Source organism: Lycorma delicatula, chromosome 2 (genome assembly GCF_047948215.1).
Source record: "Lycorma delicatula isolate Av1 chromosome 2, ASM4794821v1, whole genome shotgun sequence".
Lineage (NCBI taxonomy): Eukaryota > Metazoa > Arthropoda > Insecta > Hemiptera > Fulgoridae > Lycorma > Lycorma delicatula.
In genome coordinates this window covers 44,539,521-44,566,187 of record NC_134456.1, presented here as the reverse complement: position 1 = coordinate 44,566,187, position 26,667 = coordinate 44,539,521, and the positions used below count along the sequence as shown (strand labels likewise).

The following is a 26,667-nucleotide window of genomic DNA, read 5'->3' as shown; positions in this document are numbered from 1 at the left end:
TCCGTTCCTTGGCATCCTTAGCTGTTCTTAGAGAGTGCGTAATCAGTGAACGCCTTCCACCGGGTTGTAGTAGATATTAAATGCTGTAGAAGCGTTTCGGCGGCCAAGTCGCGATAACGACGCGAGCTCGCTGTCCCTCCCACTCTGAGCACTGGAATAGCGTATGATCTACAGAGTCCTGATCTGTACAAAACATGCAGATCGGAGACTCGCGTCTATCTATCTGATTTAGATTTGGTGCCAGACGTGGCACCAAAGTTGCCACGTCTGGTGGTGAATAACCGTGTAGTATAACTAAGTTGGCCACATCTTCTCGAACACCACTCCCGCAAGTTCGGGATCACTCGCCGCGTCCAGGCAGCCTTTAGTGCGGCTTTCCAACGCTCTTGTTCTGTATCACCTCCACCTCCCGCTGCAGTCACCCCGACATACCGTTCAGTCCTTTCCCTCACAAGGTCAATTGGGGGAACACCCGCTAAGAGACAGGCAGCCTCGTAGGAGATGCTCCGATAAGCCGATGTTATTGCTACAGTGAAGGCTCTGTAATCGAGATGGGTTCCTATTGATGGAAAGGGTGGAACTCCAAACCGGAGCAGCGTATAGAATTATCGATGTGACGGTAGACATAATGACCCGCTTCTTCGATGCACGTGGCACCGAGTGTGTTGATAAAAGACGCTTCAAGGACGCAAGTGTTCTCTCCGCCCGCTCACAAACTACGGTAATATGGGCTAAATTAATTATATCTCCAAACAGTTTTTTTTTTTAATTTAATTAATAAACATAATTTTTTAATTAATAATCATTATTTTTAACTGCTATTCTACTTTCCCTCTTTTTCTTTGCCTGATTATATTTGTACTTTGTTTTTTATGGACTTGGCTTTATCCAATAGTCTTATTGTTCAGATCCAAGCACTATTCCACACTTGCTTCCCTTGATCAGACACATTATGATTGTCATCCAGGTCCTCACATCCTCAATAATGACCATTAGTATCAGATCTACATCTAAAGAACCCAGTAATGGAGAAAAAGAATGAATAAAGAATAGAGATAGATGGTGAGAAAGAATGAAGACCTGTAAAAGAACTGATTAGAAAATGTCTTGAAGGCTTCCTTGTGGCAGAACATGTCCATCACGAATACATCTTGAGAAAATATGATGATATGTATGAGTGTAAATGAAGTGTTATCTTGTTCAGTCTCAGTTCGACCATTCCTAAGATGTGTAGTTAATTGAAACCCAACCACCAAAGAACACCGGTATCTACGATCTAGTATTCAAATCCATGTAAAAATAACTGACTACTAGGACTTGAACTATCGACTTCCTAATCAGCTGATTTGAGAAAACGCGTTAACCACTAGACCAACCCAGTGGGTTAAGTTATATGATAACTAGAAGTATCTAACTAAACCATAAATCATTCAACTGTACCATAACTGGAGAGTCTTCTTCCCCACAAAAGTCGTACTGATCTCATAGATAAAATTTATTAACAAAAACTATTGTATATAAATTAGATTTTTTAAATTTATTTATTTATGTTTGTAACTTAATAATGTTGATGTCCAATTACAGTTGCATTTAGTATGACTCAATAATTTTTTTTAAATATGAAAAAATGCCAAGGTGACTAAATTGAACCTAGAACCTTCCAAATGTGAGACAAAATGCTGTCAATCCATTACAGAAACTGGCATGTTCTTATCTCACTGAATACAGAAATTGGCATGTTCTTATCTCACTGAATTCTATCTTGTTTACAGCAGTTCTTTATTTACCCTTCCAGTGAAAAATTTACTGAAGAAGAAAAAATATAACAACTTTTTTTTAAGCTAACATATTAATTCAGACTAACATAAACTGTACACTTCATTATGGGTTTTATTTTTAGTTCTTAATGTATTTATATTTTAATAAGATACAAAAACAATGATCATACAACCTCTACACAAACTATACACGCTGTTCATCTATCCAGCTATGAGTGACCACACTATTAAGTGAGTTCACCTTTTGTGTTTGAAATTTTCTAAAATGTTTTCTTAGCAAGGTTTAGGACCTTACAGGAATCCTTTATGATTAATTTTCCTGAGACTACAGATCAGAAGATATGATGAATAGTATTTCACTTTTATGTGCTGTGTAAATTATGACCCTGTGTAATTTACATCTCATTTTGGCAGGTCTTCTCTCTTTATTAATTTTACTTTTATTTTGAATAATATTTTAAACTAATTAAAAAATACAAAGGTCAATATTATTTGATTCAATGAAAAGTAGGTTAAGTAAATTGTGTGATTAAATATCCAAATATTTTCTTTTCTAGGGTTTTTTTTTGTACTGGAGAGAAAGAAAAGATTATGATCATTAACTACAAGTCCCTTCCCATCTGATAATTTTTTTTTATATCTTACAATTTCAAGATGCTATTAGTTGTTACAATTAGGTTTTTACTTAATTTTTTTATATTTTCAGTTATATCTCGATAAATACTGCAATGATTTTTATCATTCAAATTCTATTAACTTTTATGTGCATTAATTTGGTCTTTTTCACTTTTCACTATGCTGAATTCTAACCTTTTTCTCATTTTTTAATATGATAAAAAAATTGCTTTAATTAAATAAAAAAATATTAATATATTTTTTACTTTGGTTCTTTTTCGTGTCTACACCTAATTTTATCAATTTTTTCCCCAATCAGAGGGTATTTGCAGAAAAATTATAAATATAATCTTTCTTTCTTTTCTGTTTAGCTTCTGGAACCACCAGAAGGTATTACTTCAGAAAATGAATGAGGATGATGTATGAATGTAAATGAAGTGTAGTCATGAACAGTCTCAGGTCAACCATTCCTGAGATGTGTGGTTAATTGAAACCAAAGAACAACAGTATCCACGATCTAGTATTCAAAATTCATATAAAAGTAACTGCCTTTACTAGGAAACTAACCTACGTTGGCCAGTCAAAGTTATCGAGCGAAGCGAGCGTAGGTTAAGTTTGGTTAGAATATATTTATAATTACAAAAGTAATGCTTATAATGGACCTCTCTCAGGTATATTAGGAAGACCCATGTTTGAATAAAATTGACGAGTAGAAATAAAAAAAATAGATTAGCGAGCAAAGGGGGCAACATATTTCATGTCGGATTCCAAAAAAGAATCTTTACTTTTATATATGGTGATTCAGTCACGAGACCCTACATTCTGGATTTCTGAATTCTAGATAGGTCTTAAATTTTATAATTTACTCTTATTGTAACAGTTACTTTTATTTACATTTTTTTTTTATAATTTACTATTACCTACTGTTATTGCTATTTCGATCCACCATCAGCATAATTACATCAACCAAAACAGGAATTTTTCTGCAAATTTATCTCTCCTTTTTATAAAATGTAATTTTTATTTAAAATATGATAGTTTCATGTTTATTTTTCACTAATACTCCAGTTTTCTGAGTCTTTGTCAGTTCAGTAGAATCTCAATCATCAAATTAGTTAGCGAGTTCAGTGCAAGTAGATTTGACAAGATCAACCATGGCCCAGCATAACTTCAGCCAACAGGATTTCTCCAGTTCCTTCTGTAATACAAGATAATTAATTGATGCTATTACATCTGTTATAATGGTCAATATAGTGATCCTATAATAAATGTATATTTATAAATCTTTTAAGAGTATATCTTTATACATGTGTATTATTTAATTTTTTTGTAATTGAAGAAGTATCAGACCTGAGACAAGATAAATTTTTTCCTGGGGATCAACTGTTATGGTCATTAGCTTGAAGAAATTTGTAGCTTAGGGAAAATGCCATGTCTGACCAAGATTTGAACCTGGGAATTCCAGATGAAGGCTGAAACACTACCAAAAAATAATTTATTTTATTTTGTAATCAAAATTTGTTCAAAATGGTATTTTTTTTAATAATGTAAATAATCTTTTTAAAAGCATTATTGAATATTATTTTATAAACAAATAAAATATAATTATTTAAATAATTTTTTTATCATTTTTGCACCTAGGTTTTTCATAGCAAAAGGACTCTCAGAGGATGAACCCTCCTTTAAAATGAATACAATCAATTTCTTTTTAATTAATGCAATTTTTCTCATCTTTCAATATTTTTTGTACATTTTTTTTATTAAACAAAATTTTAAAAGATATTTTTTATTTCAGCCTCCACAAAAGATGAGGCCATGGAAAGGACTGTTTAATGCTACTTCATTTGGTAAGAAATGTCCTCAAGCTAATACTGAAAAGGAATTAAATGAGCTAAAGAGACGGCTTGACAGAGGAGAGGATGTTGAAGATTGTTTAACATTAAATGTATATACACCAATTGTAAGTCACTCAAATTACGTAAATCAAATTTAATTTGTATAAATTATGTTTATTTTTTTAAATAGTCAATGAACGCAATTTACATTGTAAGCAAAAAAGAGAAGCTGAGTTTCCTGATGTTGAAAAGTGTGTGGATTGGTTCAAACAGAGAAAATGAAGTACAGCACAAAAGATTTTACCTCTACATCTCAAAAGTTTGCTCATTTATACCACTATATCTCAAAATAATTCATAACTTCTGTAAGCAAAAAAGTCTGAAAATAAAACTCTATAACTCAAACTATACATAACTTGAAGTAATTTCTCCTTATCTTCGGATTCAAGTTATCAAAAGTTGACTGTAAGATGTTAAAAGATACCACAATATTATAATATCTGTGCATCCAACCATAGCAGAACACTGATTACACCCTTTTCACAAAAAAAAGCTGTTCAATATGTTAAAATGTATAATTTTTTATATGTTAAATTTAACATATTTTTTAATATAGAAAAATCAATTGATAATGTCAAATGGGATAAACTAATGGAGATTTTGAAAAGCCAAAGATTAGATTGCAAAGCTGAAAAATTAATTAAAATATTGTACCTGTATCAGAAAATAGTAATAAAAATATAGATATACAAAATGAAAGATCTGGCCTAAGGCAAGGGTGCTACCAATCCCTGATTCTAGTGAATGTATACTTTGAAAATATGATAAAAAAAGATCGCTCTAAAAAAGGATGAAGGGAAATAAATTAAATTGTACAAGATTTGCTAATGATATGGTGGTTTTTAGGAGATGAAACACAATATATTAAAGAGATGATTTTAAGATTTGGAGATATGACAGAATATGAAGAAAATTTTCAGAAATGTTAAAATGTTAAAAAACAAAAGTGATGAGATGACGATAGGATACCAAAAATCAATGACTGTCTACAAAAAAATAAGGAAGAATTGAAAAGTATAACAGTATAGGTACTTAGATATGATGTTAACAGAAGATTGCATGAAGTAAAAATGTAATAAAAACTAGAATAACAATAGTTAAGGAAGTGTTTAATAGAAAAAAATTCTGTCACAGTAAGTGTGTCAGAAGGGCATACTTCCGGTCTTTCTTCTTTTCACATAGCTATTGAGTTGTGACTGCATCAATTACTTAACACTGCTACTTGCCAACAGCCCATTTTGAGTTCTAAAACAGACCCAAAATGATTAAAATTTCAAAAAAAGATTTTTTGGACACCAACTTTCCTTCATACTAGATCACATTTTGATTTATTGCAAAACTAGCTCACACTTGGCAGTACTTGCAAAAATCTGATTTTGGCTTCAAACATGATATTCTGCATTTCAATCATTGTGAAACCAGCTTGCACCTGGCAGTGCTTGTGAAAGTCTAATTTTGGGTTTTCAACATGTCACTCTTCAAATTACAACTTTAAAACATACCAAAAACCCAGTTTTTTGCCTCTAACTCCAGTCCTGTGAACAGATTTCACTTGAAAATCAATAGGTTTCTAATATTTCTACTAGGTTTACATCATCCTATAAGTCTCATCAAAATCTGTTAAAAATTGCACCCACAATAAAAAGAATGCTGAAAACACACAAAAATCCCACTTTCCGGTTCCAGCGAAATGGTGAACCATTTCGCTTGAAACTCAATAGGGCTCTATTCCCAATAGGTTACATCCCCCTACCAAGTTTTTTCAAAATCAGTTAAGATTTAAGCCTGATAGAGTGGATGAAACAATTTTATACATACATACATATGTATATAAATGGTAGAATCATGTTGTTCAGGAGAATCAGAAAGTAAAGAAGAAAAGTTGATCCCCTGCTCCCCCCATTACCCTCTTAGAAAATCTGACCGGGCATAGTAGTGATTCCTAGAAATTCTTTGGAAATCCATTAAAAACAGTTATGTCTACAGTGTAGGCTTGAAGTACTGTCATGTAGAATATTATATTCAAACATTTGAAGCACCATATTACTACATTTGTTAAAATACTTATTTAATTTAAGTATTAACAAATACTTATATTTGTTAAATATATATTAACGCAAGTATATATTATATACAATATTAAGTATAAATATTGTATATATTAACAAATATAAAACAAAAACCAAATTCTTTTCTGGTGATGTGAAAAATTATTAAAATTGCCTTTAAATTTTTGCATCTGGATATGGCTGAGCAATTTAAAGACAGTCCTGAAGAACCAAAAAGAGCAACAAAAGCAGTACAGAAGCGTGCCAGTAAACATGTTGAAAATGGTGGGATCATTTTTGAACATTTTTTATAAATTGATAAGTGCAATGCACTTTGGTCTTGAGTAGGGGAAGGTGTTGTTCCTTGGGTCAGTCTACATTGTGCTGCTATCTGATCAGGAAACAGTATAGTTAAAGTCTTTAGTTATTTGATTTACCACTAGAGCACTGTGAATAGTTTTACTCCATTGTGTAATGCTAGCTTTTTATGAAAAATTAGTTTTAGTTTTTCAGTGGTAAAAGTAAATATTTTTGATTGAGTTTCTTGATTTTTGGTGAGAAAGGCAAACAACAAGCTGAAACAAATTAAATTGGTAATTAATTTGTATTTTTCTCTATCTAATGGCATATAATGTATAAAAGCCTAACCTATAAAGGGACCATGAGGCCATTTTTAAAGTAACTATTATACTTTGGGACACATCAAAATGTTGTAACTTGGGTCGACTCAAGGTACAACCATTCCATTTACATTTGGATTAAAGTAGCATATGTGGCACCCAAGTTTTTGGTTTTTTTTTAGAAAATGCCTAGAAGTAAAAAGGGTAATAAAAGGAAGCCAGTGAACATAATAGTCCTTGAAAAAGCAGCAGATGTGCTACAGAACCAAATGGATATTAGGACAGCTCTCAAGAAACACAATGTTTCAATACTACTTTGGAATAACATACAACATTTGAATAAGCATAAACTTTCTAGGTCTGTTGATGCATCATTTGTTTATACATCCAATACTGATGCTAAAAAAGTGCTTTTAAATGAACAAGAAACAGAGTTGGAGAAGTATATTAAATACACTGCAAAGCTTCACTATGGACTTACAAAAAATTCTGCACTTATGAAGCTTATTATTATGCAAAATCCAATAAGCTAAAAGTGTCTGAAAACTGGAAGTTAAAACAATCAATTGGAAATTTCCGGTATCGACTATTTTGTAAAAGTTTTTCTGAAGCTACAAGCCTTTCCTGGGTCACAATTTTCAATGAGGAAAATATTAGACTTTTTTACTAATTTAGAAACAGTTATGGAAAAATATAAATTTTCACCTAATATGATTTATAATTTGGATAAAACCGGATATTCTATAGTTCACAAACCTTCAAAGGTTATATGTGACAAAAAAACAAAGCAGCTTGGTTCAGCAACATCAGCTGAGCAGGACATTAATATCACAATGATAGCTGCCATAAATGCTATTGGAAACCATGTTCCTCCCATGTTCATATTCCCGAGGGTAAATTTCAAGAAACACATGATCATAGGAGCACCAATGAGCACTATTGGCAAGGCAAACCCTTCAGGTGGTCCAATGAAATTTTGTTTTTACAACATCTCAAACAGTTCATTCCCTATTTCAGACCATCTCACCTTATTGTCAATAACCATGATACGCGTAACTTGACTGAAGCAATTACTGTAGCCATTATGTATGTAATAATATTCCATTAGCATGTGAAAAGCATGGAATCATGTTGATGATGCCCTCCACAAGTCACATAAACTCCAACCACTCAACCGTGGAGTTTTCGGATCATACAGGTCATTTTATAATGCTCCCTTAATGACTGAATGATCCAGAACCCCAGAAGACCAGTCACTATATATGATCTTGCTAGTCTTATTAATACAGCCATCAACAAGGCATTGACTACAGAACATATCAAAACTGGATTTCATGAGTGGAATTTACCTTCTCAATGAAAATATTTTGAAGAAGAAGAATATTTATCTTCCTATGTGACAGATTGACCGCTTGAAAAAAGATGGACAACTGAACCCGATGCAGTTGCAGAGACTAGCATGCTACAGCAAAATGTTCCTCCAAATGATAAAATGCTTGCAACTGTTAATGATAATGAAAAATCTCAAGGAATTATAGTAGTAATTACTTTATTGAAATTCCAATTATCTCTTATTGCAGACCAATTAAAAGATCTAATATTTGAAAGAAGCCTTGATTTGGAAATTGAAAATGAGGATTTTGTTTTACTAAAAAGCATACGGAAAGAAGAAGAAGATTGTTTTATGTTGCAAGAATTGTGGAAAAATTACCTAATGAGATGTATGAAGTTTATTGTTACAATAGAATGAATTTCAGCAATAAATTTTTTCTAGATAAGAAAATATTTATGACAATTCAAGGAAGACATTGAATGTAAACTTCCTCCTCCTACTACTGGTGACACTTCCCAGCGTTTCCGGTTGATTTTTCCTCGTACAATGTACAATAAGCCAATTTTTTTATTATTTACTGAGATAAACTATGATTTTCCTATATATTTTTCAGATAATTAAGAGACTTTAGACTAATTAAATAGGCTACTTTATTAATTTTCCAGATAGGCCAAATTTGCATATTTTTAAAAGTTAAGTGGTGTCAAGAATTTAATAACTGAAGTAAAGATGTGTAAATAAATAAATCTGGTTCGTATACTGAAATATCATGTTTTATTTCCTAAAGAAAAATACTTTTTAACCCATTGTTTATCTATCATATGGAACCAAGACTCAAGACCCAATACATCGAATTGTACCTTGGACCATCTTGCAGACCTTAAGAAAAAAAATGAAGAATGCATTAAAATAGTTATTCAAATAGAATTTAAAAAAATTGTATATTAACAAATTTATTAACTGTATTGTAAAATCATTAACAATTAAAAATTACCACACAGTTTGAAGTACGAGGGTTATTTTTTTTCAAGGTCCAATCGGTCGCCAAATAAAAACCCGCGCAAAAAACAGATGAACCTTTGCGCAGCATCTCTAGTATGGCCTTCAATCATGCCGCGTCACTTTGTTTAGTTCTGAACATGCAGCTAGCACGTAAACATGTCTACAACAATAGCATCTCCCGCTATGTGTGAAGTACATGCGGTAATTCAATTTCTTCAGGCTGAGGGGTGTAATGCAGCTGAAATTCATAGACGAATAAGTAATGTGTACGGTGAAACTTCAATGAGTGACAGCAAAGTGCAACAATGGTGCAGGGACTTTAACACAGGATGTACAGATGTTCATGATGCAGGCAGTCAGGGAAGGAAGTGAGTGTCAACCGATAATCTAGTTGAGCGAGTGGATGAGGCAAATCGTCGGTTCACAATTTCTGTATTGAGTGATTCGTTTCCTGAAATTTCAAGGTCAACTCTCTACACCATTGTGAGTGAAAAACATCAGTACCACAAACTGTGGGCGAGATGGGTTCCCAAGATGCTCTCTAACCATCACAAAACAATGAGAATGGACACCTCCCTAACATTTCTCCAGCGCTACCACAATGAAGAAGATTTTTTGAACAAAATTGTCACAGGGGACGAGACATGGGTCCATTTCTTCAAAACTGAAGAAACAAAAGAAAAATCCAAACAGTGGATGCATTCTCATTCTCCCAGTAAACCAAAGAAATTCAAGCGAACCTTCTCCAACAGAAAGTGTATGGCTACTGTGTTCTGGTACCGGAATGGAGTTCTCTTGGTGGAATCCATGGAACGTGGCACGACCATCACTGCAGCCTCATACTGCGTGACTCTTCCAACGTCTACGAAGGGCAATTCAGAATAAGTGGAGATGAATGTTGTCATCAGGCATTGTCTTTCTCCATGACAATGCTAGGCTGTACACTGCAGCTGTAACAAAGAAGCTCCTGCTGCGTTTTCATTGGGAAGTGTTTGATCACCCACCATACAGCCCGGACTTGGCTCCATCTGATTTTCACCTCTTTGCTCAGATGAAACGCTGGCTAGGAGGACAATATTTTGGCACAGACATCGAGCTGCAGACCAGTGTAGAAACATGGCTGAAAACACAGGCGACTCCGTTCTATGACGAGGGTGTTGGAAAGTTGGTACCATGGTACGATAAATGTGTAAATCGGAGTGGTGACTATGTAGAGAAATAGCATAACTATGTTTTTATTTGTACTTGTTACAAATAAAACATTTTTTATTTTCACTGTGGTTTTCATTTTGTGACTGATCGGACCTTGAAAAAAAAATAACCCTCGTAAAAGAAATAAAATGAAAAACTGACCCAAGATAAACTCTTTCTCCTACTGTTTCTAAATAAAATTTGAATTTTTTAACTTTTTTTTGTTTTATTCAATTCATACTGCACTATTTTGTTTAAAATTAAATTTTCTATAAGTTTTGCTTAAAGATTTTATGAGTTTATTACTCATTCAACAAAGTTATTGTACTCAAACATAAAAAACAGGGTTTTTTATTCCCAATTTATTTGTTTTCACCCAAGATTTCTCAAAAACTACTGCAGATACAGTTCTAGAACATATTTTACTTGATTTTTCTGGTTAACAACCATAAGAAATCACAGCTCCATAATTAATATTCTAAAAATTCCAGTACAATCTCATTTCATCGAGTAGCTGAAATCTGAGCGAAATCTTTTACTAGCCGTAATTCGCAAATGAAACATTTTAGAACATACATTTGTATGAAATTTTTCCATTATTTTCACAAGTAAAATAGGGTACGAAAGTCCCAGAAGAACTCGGCGATACATTCTGTATATACACACATTAAAATTCTTCGATAGCTTGCTTTTTTATGATTATTTGTGCAATTTTTTTTAGATTTTTGGTTCATTTACAGCAGACTACAAAATTCTCTCTTTTTTAAAATAAAAATCCTGTTATAAGAGAATAAATAAATAAAATAAATTGAATTTTCAAACAAACAGTATCTAAACAATACTTCATTTATACTTTTATGCATGTGAATGTTCAATTCATCTGAATGAGTTTAAATTCTCACAATATTAAAATTTAATCATGATTATTCTTAAAATGAATAAATTAATGAATGTTTTGTTTTTTCATCTCTTTTAGAATCCAAAGTTTTGTTCTTACGATCCTCTACCAGTAATGTTTTACATACATGGTGGTTCATTTAGGGTCGGATCAGCACAAGACTTCCGACCAAATTATCTTTTAGATAATGGAGATATTGTGTTAGTTGTAATTCAGTATCGACTGGGGCCACTAGGTAAGTAGTTGAAATAAAAATAAATAAAACATAATTCAACATAAAATTCTACAACCTTATTAATTTATTCTATTACAAATAAATCAAGTAATTTTACTTGATTTAAAACACTTGTCTAAGAATGCATACAGTTATGTTACTTGCATCAACAATTCAGTTTGGAATTGTTAGCAAATTATTTACTTATTTACACAGCAACAACAGGCTGATGCCTGATAACAGTTACTTATGAATAATAAATTTTGAACTATGTAAAAAAATATCATGCCTAACTTGAACTAGAGCCCAGAATCTCTGGATGAATGGCAGAAATACCACCACACTGTCACAGAGATTGATTATATAATATAGTTTGAACACCAACTCTTTTAATACACATAAATGCATTTCTAACACCATTCTGTTACTACGTAATGCCAAAGCAAATACTTTTACAATAAGATGCCATATGAAGAAGATCAACAAAAACATCAACAAATCTGTTGTTGTCATACTCCTTTATGAAGGGGGCGGGGGGTTGCATTCCTTGCGTACTGCAACAAATTATACAACTTACATTTTTTCAGCATATTATGAATAGAAGAAAATCACTTTCCTTAAAAAGACGAGTAGTTAACAAAAATTAATTTGAATAACTTTTAATAAATACTGAACTATGTAGAAAATTCATAAAAACTGTTTCATTTATTAACTACTTATTTAGCCATCCCACAAAGCATAAATACAAACATTTATATACAAACACGCACTTTTCATACATACCGCTTTTGTCAGATGACAATTACATGAAACACTCAATACAATAAAATATCTAGTGCAGATTACCAGCTACTTATCCATATATATAAACATACTAAAAAAAGGATAGAATAAAATTAAAAAACCTAAATAACAAAAAATATATAATGCTAACATGTATCAACTACCTACAATAAAATACCTAAGATCATGCAACAAACTAACAAAGCATATTGAAAAACACAGCAATCTTAGAGTTGCTATACAGATTTGAAATTTTATTTTGGCCAAAACATCCCCATTCTGTTTTCCAATTTTTTTGCAAAAATTTAATACATTCTTTCTCTGCAAAGGTAGTACCTGTCTACCAAATTTAATTAAATTGGTCAACAGGGAACAGAGTTCTAAGAGCAATGCAGGCCAACATTCAAAAGATATATGCACAATCGGCCATCTGACAAAAATATAATTTTGTTCTTGGAAGCATTGGAATACACTTTTTCCACAATTTATTAAAATTTTTTTTTGTTAAAAAAAAGTTTTTTTAAATTTTTTTCCCATTTATATACTTTCCTGCTGTAGCTATAGCAGCATATAGTACTATAACCGGAAAAGTTAATAATTTCTACGGTAAGCTTGTCAGAATTATTTATTCTGTGATAATAAGAAATAAATATTAAAAAAGACAAAACACAACTGCCAAAAAAACATTGTTCTTTAATATAGGATAATTACTAATTATCGAATAATTATGTCGGACTAATTATTTATTGGATTAATTATAGGATAATTAAGGAGCATGCAGGTGACAATTTTGTATACAGTATAATATTTTTTCCAAATCTTTTCTCACACACACACACACACACACACACACACACCTGTGCGCATGCACATACACACACACATATGTTTCTAAAATGTTTTATATATGTTATAAATGTTTTATGTTTATATATGTTTCTAAAATGGTGGGCTGGCAATACTTTTTCAGATTCTACTTGTAAAACCAAACAAAAAATATCTTTAGGAAAAATGGCAATTTCTCCTTCGTTCTCCTCCTGTCAGCCCTTTTGTTACTTTTATATAAAAATTTATATCTTATATTTTTTGTTTAGTTTTACAAATAGAATCCAAAAAAGTATAGCCAGCCCACCATTTTAGAAATAACCTATATATATGTACATATTTATATAGCCTGACACTCCTGGTAATGTAAGGATTCCAACGCAGAGGTCATATATCTAAATCAGTTCAGCTGTTTGAGGCGCTACGACGGAAGAAACATACATAAGTAGACCCCCTAAATACATTACACTCATTTTGGGCAGTCCTGTAAAAAACAAAAATTTATTTTTTATCATATAAATAAGTTTAGAAAATAAATAACAGAAATCAAATATAAGATGAAAACACAAACTACAGAAAAGTAATAGAAAATTAGGTTATTATACTTAATTAAAAATCACAAAAACATAAGAAATAAAAATAAATTAAGTAAAAATTAAAAGCAAAGAAATATTGTTAAAATTGTATTTTCTTGAAAAATATTTAATTGAATGTATTTTTTAGAAACAGAAAAATAATAATAAATATAATGGCAATAATCTTTGAGAAGGCCTGATAAAAGAAAAAAGAGAAAAGATGAAATTAAAGAATGTTTACAGGTTATAAAACCAAAAGAGAATATTATTATTACATTCCATTTCAAAAAATAATAAGACTCATAAAAGTAAATAAGTTTGAATACAGTACCAGTTTAATTACTTTAGAACAGATAATGTTAGAAGAAAATAATAACAATGCATGCTTACCTTTAGTTATAATATTAAAAAAAAAAAAATCAAAATGTATTCACATCTGTACAAACGCACATTTTTCATACCTATTATGCGCTTTACATTTATTTAATAGGAACCATTTCAATACTAAAGCAATTATTAAATAAAAAAATTCATCTCTAAACAGCACATTACTTTTTTCTACAGTAAACTAATACAGTCATTAAAAAATTGTTATTATTCCATTATAATTGATATTTATTTTTTTATATTATAAAGATCTTTATATATATATACATCATTGTACAAAGGTTGTTCAATAATTAGAAACAAATGACTCGAAAAATGATTATTTATGACAATGACAATGAAACTAATACTACTTTTCAAAATAATTCCAGACTACATTTAAGTATTTATCCCATCCCATCTTTCTGTAAGCTTTCATATTCCAGTACTAAAGAATTGTCCACCTGGGTGGGTAAGCCATTCTTGTACACCTATCTGTTGCAGAAATCAGTGCCATGTCATTGAGAGAACCAAACAAACAAATGGTATGAGAACGGTACTGTAAGGTGGTTGTGGCAACATCTCCCGACCCAACTTTTGAATTGCTTCTTGTACCTCTTAAGCTTTTTATGCAAAAGAATTATGCCTTTTAAGAGAGAACTGGGACATTTTCCCTTATTTGTGGGTTTCACTTTATTTTCTAGTACGTCACAAGAGTAGTCACTGCTGATTATATGTTGTTCTTTCAAATATTCAAAATAAATTGGGCTTTTGTAGCCCCAAAACACTGTTAGCTTCATTGGCTGATGAATAGGTTGTGAATTTTTTTTCTGGCAGGCAAATTATTTTCATTCCATACTTTTTTACTTTTTTTGATTCTGTTTCAAAATGATGACTTAAAGATCTCAAGTTATTACACCATCTAAAAGTGTATTAGATTCCGATAAAACCAGTTATTTTATTACCACATAAATGTGAATTTGAGTGTTTGTGATTTTAAGTCAACTATCTCAAAATCCACCTCGAACATGATTTGCAGCAGTTCAGCTTATCATGAATAATGCCAATATTTGCACAATAAATTTCTCCAAATTTTTATGCATCTGTCCTTGCAAATGATATTATGTGATTTTGCATAACATCAGTTGACACTGGTCTTCCACTATTATGAAAATTGTTGACACTTGTTCTACCTGATTTAAACTGTTCAAACTGCTTATAAAAATTTGTATCAAAATACACTTTTAAAATCCACAAGTGAATTTCAGCCAGTTATACACCTTCAGAATATAAAAATCTTATCACAGTATACTATTTTTCATTCGATGTGGGTTTCAAGCTGAGGCGACATTTTAAAATAAGGAAAATCAATTATCATAATGAAAACTCTTTTTGAACAGTTTTCTATGTCAGGGGTTCCAACTTGATCATCAGATAGTTTCCTAACTTAATTAGTTATGGATGAATAGGCAAACTAAACAATTCTATTATAATTAGAATACCAATCAGTTTTTCTCTCTCCAAGCTGGAGGTTGTACTTACTTCATTAAGTTACACATAGTTGGGCCAATCTGGCAACAATCTCCTGAAAGTTCAGTAATGCCTCAACAATTTTTAATGAAATTTATATCACTAATATTATCGTCTGAGTAAAACAACATCTATTTACCCATCAAGAGAAAGAACCTTTAATGGTTTTATCAATTGGAGTGTCAGTTAATTTATATATGACAGATTTTTTCTCAGTTGTGACCAGCCCGTTGTCAGGAATATACTCTCACCATGTCAACTAAAAGGTTCCATGATCTCCGACACAACAGTTGTCAACTTATATAAACAAATATCCATGCGCAGAGCAGATATGTCATTGGAATTTACAATTCTCATTCTCCTTAAAGTGAGAGGTCCACCTCTGATAACACAGAAACTATCATGGTGCTTGCTGCATTTGGTAGCGAAGAAACTGTGCTAAACCTATGCGGAATAAGCTCATATTAGCCTTACTCAGCACCAATCTCTAATTGAATGCAAGTTACAGAACTCCCAGCATGCATCCTGCTACTCACTGGCCAATTTTGTAAAAGAAACAATAAAAGTTTTGTAAAACAGACAAATGCTACGTATGTACTAAATCTGTGTTGTTAGGTGTGTAATGCCGATATGTATGTAGTGTAAAAGTTTAAATGGTTGTGTAAGTATTGCATGCAGTTAATGTGTAGTTAGAAGAACGACTGCCCACCTTTAGATTTCCCAGGGTTGACACTTTCCGTATTCTCAAAAGCCCATAAGGTAATGAGAAATAAAATATTGAGACAAGAGAACAAGAATACATCAAAAATAGAAGTATTTTGTTATTTAGGTAGTAAAATTACAAAGGAATAATGAATTAATTTAGAAATCAAAAGTAGACAAACAGAAACAAGGAGAACTTTCATGCAGAAATGAAGTCTACTAATAACACACATAAATGTAACAAATAGAAAATTATTTTTAAAAAATGTATGTGGGTTGAAGCACTTTATGTGGATTGGTGAACCTAGTATATAACACAGTTCAAGTATATTGTCCCTTCGTGAAAAAGAGGTGATCTTTTAATTTACTCTTTATTATATTCTTATAGAAATATCATCATATCCATGTTAGTCAATTTTAAATTTTATTTGTTTTAATTATTTGCCTAATTCTGTTTTATTACTGTCCATATATTTATATTCTTTATGAATCATGTCATGTTGTACATTTATTTTTTGTGATCAAGGGTGATTTGATTTTTAGTGGTGTTATTACACATTGGTTCTCAAAAAACAATTTCATTGTTTTCATTAACATTTAAATTTACATCTATAATATTTATTGAACTTTTATTATCAGTTTTCATACCGAATATTAATTTCTACTTACATGAATTTTATTTGTTTAAATATTTACTTTTATAGGAGTTAAATATTACTAAAATGACATCTACAGATTGGCCACAAAGTCCCTTTTCATATAGAGAGATAACATGAACTGTTTCTCATTGGTTTGTTTAATATTTTTACACAAAACTTACTTTAAATTGGATCTGTATGGGCTTTTCCATTGTCTGCAAATAGTTTTAACAGTTGCCAAGAGCATCAGACATTATCTACCATGTCAAAGGATCAAAATCATAAAAAAAAACCTCTGATAGCAGTTTTCAGCTCATCAACATTCTTTAGTTATAATGGGAGACCTAAGGAATTTGATTTTGTTCCAAAGGGAATTGGCATAAGTTGTCAAGTTGATTTTTAGGTAGCCACTGAATTTCAAAGCCCTATCAATCCAGAATGTTAATTTAAAAAATCACTTATTGACAGAGCATAATGAGCTGGAGGTCTATCTTCTTGTAAAATTGCAATTAATTCCATACCAATCAATCGAAGCTGAGAAATAAAATAATTTTCAAGCACTTTAAGCTATGAAATGTTACAAATACCAGCTTTGAAAAAATAATGTCCAATCACATTTGCTTCAGATATTGCTGCCCACATTATTACAGGTAGGTGGTCTGTGATTTCTTCATAAATGTGGGGATTTTCTTTACACCAAAAATTCATGTTTCGAGATCTATAATTCAGGTATGGCACATACATCAGAGAAGAAAGCTGGTTTCATGATTGAACATTTTCTCAATGTTCAATTATAAAACTAGAGCTTTGTAACAAGTTTCCTTCAATGCCATGTCCTGGACAGGGATTTCATTAGCACAAAAAGACTTAAAGGGTTTATATCCAATATTTTTTTCAAATAGTTTTCTTAAGTGCTGAACAGGGAATATTTAGCTCTTAAAAGATTTTCTTGGTTAACTAAACAGGAGATTGTAAACAGGATTATTTAAAAATATCATATATATTCAGTGACCTAGAAGGGCATCCAGATCAATTCAAATTAAGGTATAACCATGAGGGGAAGGCTTTTTTCCTCACTTTTGTAGTTTTTTTATTGATGAGCTGCCTTACAAAAACAATGAATGAACATGTCTTTTGTGTTTTCATAATTTTCTTTTGAATTTGTAAACTTATGCTTTAAAACACTAGCAACAAGTCTTTCTTAACTTGAATGCTTGGTTGTATCTGCCATTTTAACTCTACACTGGACAAATCAAAATTTTCATGTGGAACTAAGATTAACTTCAAACAAATCTGGTTCTTTATTGAATAAATGAAAGTTACTGACAAACCTTTAAAATCAGTTGATGTCATACAGTGTTATCAACTTGTCTGTTATATTGTGAAAAGGAACATTGTGGCCACTCTGTTTATACCTAGTCCATAAAAGAATATTATGTATATGTGTTATGGGTTACACTGTGTACTATATATTTCTAAAAAATTTCAGGCATAATAGCCAGTAATGGTATCCCCATTAATAAACCTTCAGTCCATGTATAAAATGTTTATTATTAATTTTTTTCTAACCCACCGGGTTAGTCTACTGATTAAACTCGTCATAGCAAAATCTGCTGATTTTCAAGTCAAGAGTTCTAAGGTTCGAGTCCTTGTAAAGGTTGCTTTTATATAGATTTCAGTGCTAGACTGTGGACACCGGTGTTCTTTGGTGGCTGGGTTTCAGTTAACCACTTTTATCAGAAGAGTGGTCAGCCTGATTGTTCAAGACTACACATTTACTAGTATACTTCCATGTCAGACTGCGAACAGATGACTTGGCATCTCTGCAGAGTACTGTTGACATCATGTCACTGTGCTGTTACTCAGTAACCTGGTATTATATAAATAAATATAAAATAATTTTTGTTTAATATGTTGCAAACTATAGTAATTAGATTATTTTCATTTATTATTAAACTATTATTATTATTAGAATATTCATTTAAAAATATTGTAATAAGTTCCATGTTTATTTAATTTTTTTATTTTTTATATCACATTCAATGGGTATGTAAGGGATGCATTGAATTCACACTATTTATATTGTAAGAAACTATTTTAGTACTTTCATACATTTTTAAAGGCTATTCAGATTATCAACTCATATCCTTAATTTATAAACCTGACTCCAAACGGGAAACACCCTCTCAATGCCTAGCCGTTATAGGCTTTACTAGAGATAATCTTCAAAACCTTGGTATTTGACATATTTCAGTTTGCCTCAGCCAGGATGCAACCAATACGAATGAGTGACATTCCCATTAGTATATTACTACCTATAAAGAACTCATAGCAAAACACATCAATCAAGTCTGAATGGACTAAATTACATCGAAGGAACTGAACTACCTACCTGAAATAGGTAAAGTTGAGTTCAGCACACGTCAACACATAATAAAAACAAAACAACAATACAAGAAAGGAAAACCCAAGCAGGACCATAAATTTCTTCAGCAATTCTCTCTTTTGCTAAATAGACTATAAACTTTTTCACAATTGCCCAACCGACCTGGTTCCTAAATTTATAATGTAAATATTTAGTAACATACACTTATTTCACTGATGAATAACATAAAAATTCCATTTTATACCACGGTTTTAACCATTACAGGTTTCCTCTCTCTACAAACAGAAGATATACCTGGTAATATGGGTTTAATGGACATGGTAATGGCGTTGCAGTGGACACAAGATAATATAAAATATTTCTGTGGAGACCCAACAGAAGTAACAATATTTGGTCAGAGTTCTGGAGCTGCTGCAGTAAGCTTAATGTTAGCTAGTCCTATGGTAAAGCCTTGTAAGTATACTTTTTTTCATTACCTTATACATTTTCAAAATATATAAAATTATAGAAATATCTTCATCAATAAACAAAACTCTACAAATCATCCTGCAACTTATTTTCACTATATTAATTTAAACGAAATGAAAAAAAATTATAAAATTGCTGTCTTAATATATTAATAGTGGATCCAACCTCATGAAGCACAATTTCAAATAAATATTAAAAATCTAATAAGAAATATAAATTATAAAATAAACGGTTTGTAAATCAAGGTATAATACAGGTAGATCAATATATTTTCTATGTTTATATCAATATCTCTTAGTTTATTGGGATAATTATCTTCTGAGGTATCAAAAATGTGGTTTACAAAATAACATTAATGACTTAGACTAACAATATATTTGTTTATCACATCTTTATATTACTATATGATATGATACTTAAGCCACAGTACTATAAAGACTTAATTTTTTTTTCTGTTGGTTACTGTTATTGCTGTATGACTGGGAATACTGTAATGCTGACCTAGAAAGAAAATTAACTTTTTAATGGCATGGTCTTTTAACCAGCACTGGCATGAAAAAATTAGATACATATGGAAGTATACTCCTAGTAATGCATTTAACCAAGATACTAGAATGTTATAAACCAAATAGCTAATGATTTCTCTGTTTATCCTACCTTAAATTTTTATTTTATTTGATTTATTTACTTTTTTACTTCATCTAATTCTATTTTTACTGTAATTTCTTTTTTTTTAATGTACATTTCCAAATTATCGATGTAAATAATATATTTTTATAATAATAATTAAAATAAAATTAAAAGATTGGTTTATTAAAATACAGCCACAATGCATTTCTTATTTGATTCTTATTCAAAAAAATCCAATCTTTCAATATTATATTTTGTATCAGTTGTGATATTTTTAATTATATTACACATGTTATAACCATTTAAATTAAATTTGAAAGCATTTGAAATTATAAATCTTTCTTTATTTTCAAAAAATATATTAGTAAAGTTCTTAAAATTGTTATTTAATCCTGTTTCTTGTTTTTTATATATATTATGAAAATTAGGTTTATTATAGTTTCTATATATACATTTTGTATTGCATTGTGAACTTGTTATAATTCCTTAACCAATTTATTTTTTGTCAAAAGTTTTATTTAGTTTCTCTTTGTATTTATTTTTTTTTTCATATTTTATTTTAATTAATATTATAAAAAATTTTTCAATAATAAAATATTAAACAAATATTGTTTTTTCAACAATGTGAAAAAACAACATTAAAAAAAATTACAATAAAAATAGAATTAGGTGAGGTAAAAAAGTAAATAAAACAAATAAAATGAAAATTTCAGTTACAACAGATAGAGAAATCATTAGCTGTTTGGTTTAAAAAGTAAATAAAACAAATAAAATGAAAATTTCAGTTACAACAGATAGAGAAATCATTAGCTGTTTGGTTTAAAACATTCTAGTATCTTGGCTAAATGTATTACTAGGACTATACTTGCACATGTAATCTATTTTTTTCATGCCAGTGCTGGTTAAAAGCTATGCCATCAGAAAGTTAATTTTCTTTTTAAGTCAGTATACAGCGGCAAAAGTAACCAACAGACACTGTAAAATGAAATCTGTACAATACTATTGATTATTTTTTATTATTTATTCTTTACATCAATAATAACACTATCAATATTTTATTAATAACTATAGAGGAAGATAGTGATCCTACATAGAAATACTTGAGCAAGAAAGCCTAAACACTGTGACAACCCATTCATTGTCCTAGAGGTTGTGTTTTCATGTATTTTTTGACAATGATCTCAAAAACAATTTGAGTTCAACTGACAATCAAACATGCAAATTCAGGCAAGAAGAAAGAGGAAAACAGGCTAATTAGCAAGGATAAAATTTAATCTGCTCACAGAGTGACATGAGGAAGTCCAGAAGAAGAATAATAATAATACATTGCTTTGATGCTTATGGCGGGTTCTTTTCAACATGTACTACAATAAATCCTATATACCTATCACTATGCAGTGAATGTATAACAAAGAGATTAAGGAAATTTTTCCATCAGAACCAATCCTACTAGATCATTCTTGGTTCTAGGTATGAAATGGCTTCCAAAAAATGGACTGAAAAGGACTTCATTGTGAGAATGATGCAAAAAGCAACAGGTCAAGTGAACACTGCCTCCTTACATCTCAAAAGATATATGATCTAGAAGGCCTGGAGTACAATCCTTCTTCCATCAATTCAATTATGAATACCCATAATAATATGATGGGTACACAGAGGATACAAGGGTACATGTTATAATAGAACTACAATTTCATAAGAAAATCCAGCAGCTGGGGAAAAAACCCAGACTCTGCCTATAACACAATAATGAACTCTTGTGTTCCATGCCAGGTTCAATTTATAATGCTGTTTCAAAAATAGTCAGGATGAAATTTTGAATAAGACATACATCAAAACTGTTATTAGGCAGTATTATAAACTTTGGATGTTCAAGATATTATAGATAGCAGAAATATCCAGAACATCATTATAACTGATGGATAATTAAAGAATTAGATAAAAACAAGCACATACATTTGATTTCACAATTTTCAACCATCTAAACATGTCTTTATTATAACAAAAAGATATAATTATTCACTGAGACCAGTATAAATTATTAAAGTAATTAATATTCTAATCCCTTGACATACTAAGAAATATTCAAACTTTAGTAATAATAATTAATTTAAACAGAATTAAGAAGAAAAATTTGTAAAATACTTCAGTTTGTTGTAATTAGCCTAGAAGTAAATAATTCTAGTATTTGCATCTAAAACCCAGTTAACAAAATAAGGTAAATCTATTAATAAACAATAAGGTTAATACAATAAAAAATCATTTTTGTTTAGATGTATCACAATTCTAATACTTATCCCTTTCAATATAGTCCCCATTTCCACTTACACACCAATGCAGTCTTGATTTTCATCAATCAAAGATGTGGAGCATATCAGTTTCTGTCAGCTATTTTAATACATCTACTGTTTTCTTCTTTACTGCATCAACTGACTCAAAAAATGTTTCTTTAAGCACACAGATTTCACTTCAGAAAAAAGAAAAAGTCACTTGTAGCCAAATCTAAGAATATGAAAGATTTTTCAGTGTTGTGTTTATTGGCAAAAAACTGCTTCACAGATAATGCTCTGTGTGCAGGTGGATTGTCTTGATGAACAATGAAACCATTTTTCACAGTTCTGATACTATTTTTCTAACTCTTTCTCTCACCCTTGCCAAAACTTTATTATCATAATGCTAATTCACTGTTGTGCTTTCTGAAATCCATTCTTCAAACATTATAACCTTGACATCAAAATCATACTGAGTGCGGCTTTAAATTTGGGCTTACTTTTATGAGTTTTTCATTATTGGTGATAAAAGTGTTTTCCAGTGCATTTTATATCAGGACCGTACTAAAAGATCCAGATTTCATCACAATTGGTGATTTTTTTTTAAAAAGGTTAGGTCGCATGTTAGCATAAATTCCAGCATATCACCACCACAAATTTCCTTGCAGTGCTCTTTTTACTCTAGTTTGTGAATCCCAAGGACATCTCGGCACACACTTTTTTCATGTTGAGATCCTCGAGACTGTCAGTGTTCATATCTTAGCCTCTCGTTGGGACAAGGGTAGGCAAACTTCTCAAAAAATCTGATTAATCTTTTCTACATTTTCTTTGGTTCTTGAAGTGGAAGGTACCCCACTTTCCTCTTTGTTCTGATGTTATTCACTGGATCTTTTGTGTCATTCAAACACATACGTACAACACATGGAGCCTTTTCTTTAATTTTACCAATCATTTGAAAACATTATGCTGATTTTTTCCCCCCCACTTTTACTAAAAATTTCAAATTGTTACATTGCTCAACTTTTATAACCGTAGCATTATTCCAGCACATAATAGAAAAAGCAAATGCACAAAACAATGTCTTAAAATGAATTAAATCACCAAATGGTTGACGTTAGTCATCACAGAAACGTGTTCAAAGCACTCATAATAATTTTACACTGCTTTCTCTAAGACATAGAAACAGTCGCATTATTTAATAGACACATCTCCTATGCAGAGCAAAAGATAAACAAACATTTGTTAGATCTGTACAAGTTTTGTATTACATTCAACCTGTAATGATGTTATTCAGAAACCATGAAATAATTATCAATAAATTTTTATTTTTTGTTACATCCATATCTAATGACAAAATGGGAAAGCTATGTTTCAGAGAGTAATTATACAGAGTGGTTCTTCACTCTGTGACTGGGCAGTTGATCGTACTCCAGAAGAACATGCCATACGGATTGCTGCGCTTGCAAACTGTACAGAAGAAAGTTATGAAGATATGGTTTTATGTCTTCATAAAACCAATGCATGGGCATTACTTATAGCACACTCCGATTTTTTAGTCAGTTTGTACATCTTTCTTATATAAAAAAATATATTTGAATCTTATTTTTATTTGTTGTATTGTTATAATGAAAATTGTCACTCTATAAACTATAACAAATGACTAAAAAAGGAAACCACACTGTTTCAAACTTCCTTATCTTCGGTATATAAATGATTTTAATTTATGCTGACTCTTTTTTTTATAAAGCAGTTATTAGAGAAGTATCTCAATAGATGGGGCAATACTCACAGCAATGTGAGTGACTTAAGATATCTGTTTGCTGTGATATCATATAAATATTTATTCTAAGAAAAAAATGTTTAGGTTTAAAAATGTATAAGTTTACTTTCAATATTTGTTTGAAAGACAGTATTATTGAAACAGATTTATAAATTTATATTTCTTACTTGCAGTGTCTTTTAAAGCATTAAGTAACAATAAATAGGGTGTAAACCTGAGATTAAATATTTAAACTATGATACAAAAAATAAAGAATGTGATATTATATTTCAATGATCCCAATTATTAAAAAAAAGAGCAGATTTGATGCGATAGTATTCCACATTGAAGAAATTGACAATTTTTTTATAAAAAGAGAATTTGTCAAAAGCACAAGTTAAATTTTATAGGAACCTAAACTATTAGTTCTTTTTTTATTCTTTTCAAAAATGAATATAGTCAAAATAACAAGAGAGCTGATCAATAATAGTATTTAAGATTTTAATTTTTTTTCTTTTTGGTTTCTCTGGGTGAAAAATGCTTTCATGTTATCATCACCCAGACAAGATATATTTGGTGTAATTAAATAACTTTTAAGAATTGATTAAAAACTAAAACCCAGCAATATAAAAATACATTTTAAAAGGAACATGTCTGTAACATGTGCTAAAAGAAAGATAAAAACAAAAAGATATATCACAATAATAATCTTAATTAAGATAATAAAATTGACTCTTTCAATAGGTGGAAAGATTCTGACATATTAAAAAAGGAAACTTCAAAGAACAAAATTAACATCCGGAATATGCCAGATGGTATACACAGCTGATGATTGTATAAATAATTAGATTTTTGAATCAAGAAGCATGGTCTTTTTATAAACTGTAAGACATTCGATAACATCATTGCATTGTTCCACAACGCAGTTCACATGTCAGCACCTAGTTTAAACTTGTGAGGTGAAGCCGCATAATATATACAATCCACAAGGATGTGCTGCACTGTTAGTTAGCAGTGCAGCAAGCACAAAGGGGTGCATCTGTTTGCATCATCAGATATCCATGGTGTTTAGTGTGCACTATTCGTAAATTGTAGATAATAATCTCCTCTCGATGGTTATTTCTTCATGAGGAGCTCCGCAGTGATACAGTGTTCTTAATTGGGCAAAGTTTATTGTTTGTATAGCATCCCATTCACTTTACCACTCATCATGAACTACACTTTTCAGGAAACAGAAAAGATCGTTAGAAGCAACACAGTTGGCAAAAGTAGGCTGAAACATATTATCTTTTGCCGCACTATCTGTGCGCTCATTGCCTGAAATTCCTATAAGGCTGGGGATCCAGCAGAAGCTCACAGTTGTATTACATTAATTCATTTCCAAAATAACACACTAAATCTCACAGATAATAAGGTGCCTGGAGTACACGTTACTAATCTCCTGTAAGGCACTAATGGAATCTGACCAAACAAGAACATGTCAAAATGTTGAGCTAACTATATATAAGGCCTTATTGATAGCATAGAGCTGCACAACGAAAATACTGACAATGCTGTAAAGGGCAAACTTGTATGTTCTGTTGCCAACTACAAAAGCACAATCAACAGATTTAACGTTTCTAAAGCCGTCCATATAAACTATAGCATCAGGATTCATGCTATTTATAACATTATAAAATTCATTTTGTAAGATTACCGGCTTTGTGTTCTTTTTCTGATACTGACAAAGAACGAAGCAGTAATTAACAAAAGAAGACCGCCAAGAGGATAATAACATGGAGCAACAGTAAGGACTTAAGGTAATTGTATATGTACAGCTGAGAAAAGACACTAAGCACTAATGTCTAGTGGAGCAGTAAATCTCAGCTGTTCCTGTTATCGATTAACATGCTGGTTGGATAAAACCATATCAAAGGTTTGATGATTTGGTTGGGCTTTAATGCGAGTCACATAGGAACATATCATATGCTTTCTTCTTTTCCAAGGAGATGGCTTACCACTGTCTACCTGCAGACCTACAAGAGGGCTTGAGTGAAATGAAACCATAGCAAGACGGGTAGCAAAGAATGATGGACTGCATCGAGCATCTTTAGAGGGTAGCCCGTGCCGATGAATAACCTACGCAGCTGTAGTCTAAGCAG

At 31.0% G+C, this 26,667-nt stretch overlaps 1 protein-coding gene across 1 annotated transcript in view; it reads left to right on the top strand.

Moving 5' to 3' along the window:
* Positions 1–26,667, top strand: part of LOC142318773 (carboxylesterase 4A-like) — a 155,885-nt gene that overhangs the window by 94,860 nt on the left and 34,358 nt on the right. The window contains exons 2-5 of the mRNA XM_075355230.1: positions 4,189–4,353; positions 11,459–11,615; positions 19,664–19,852; positions 24,132–24,322. Coding sequence (XP_075211345.1) covers positions 4,189–4,353; positions 11,459–11,615; positions 19,664–19,852; positions 24,132–24,322 — 702 coding nt within the window. The remainder of the gene's footprint in view (positions 1–4,188; positions 4,354–11,458; positions 11,616–19,663; positions 19,853–24,131; positions 24,323–26,667) is intronic.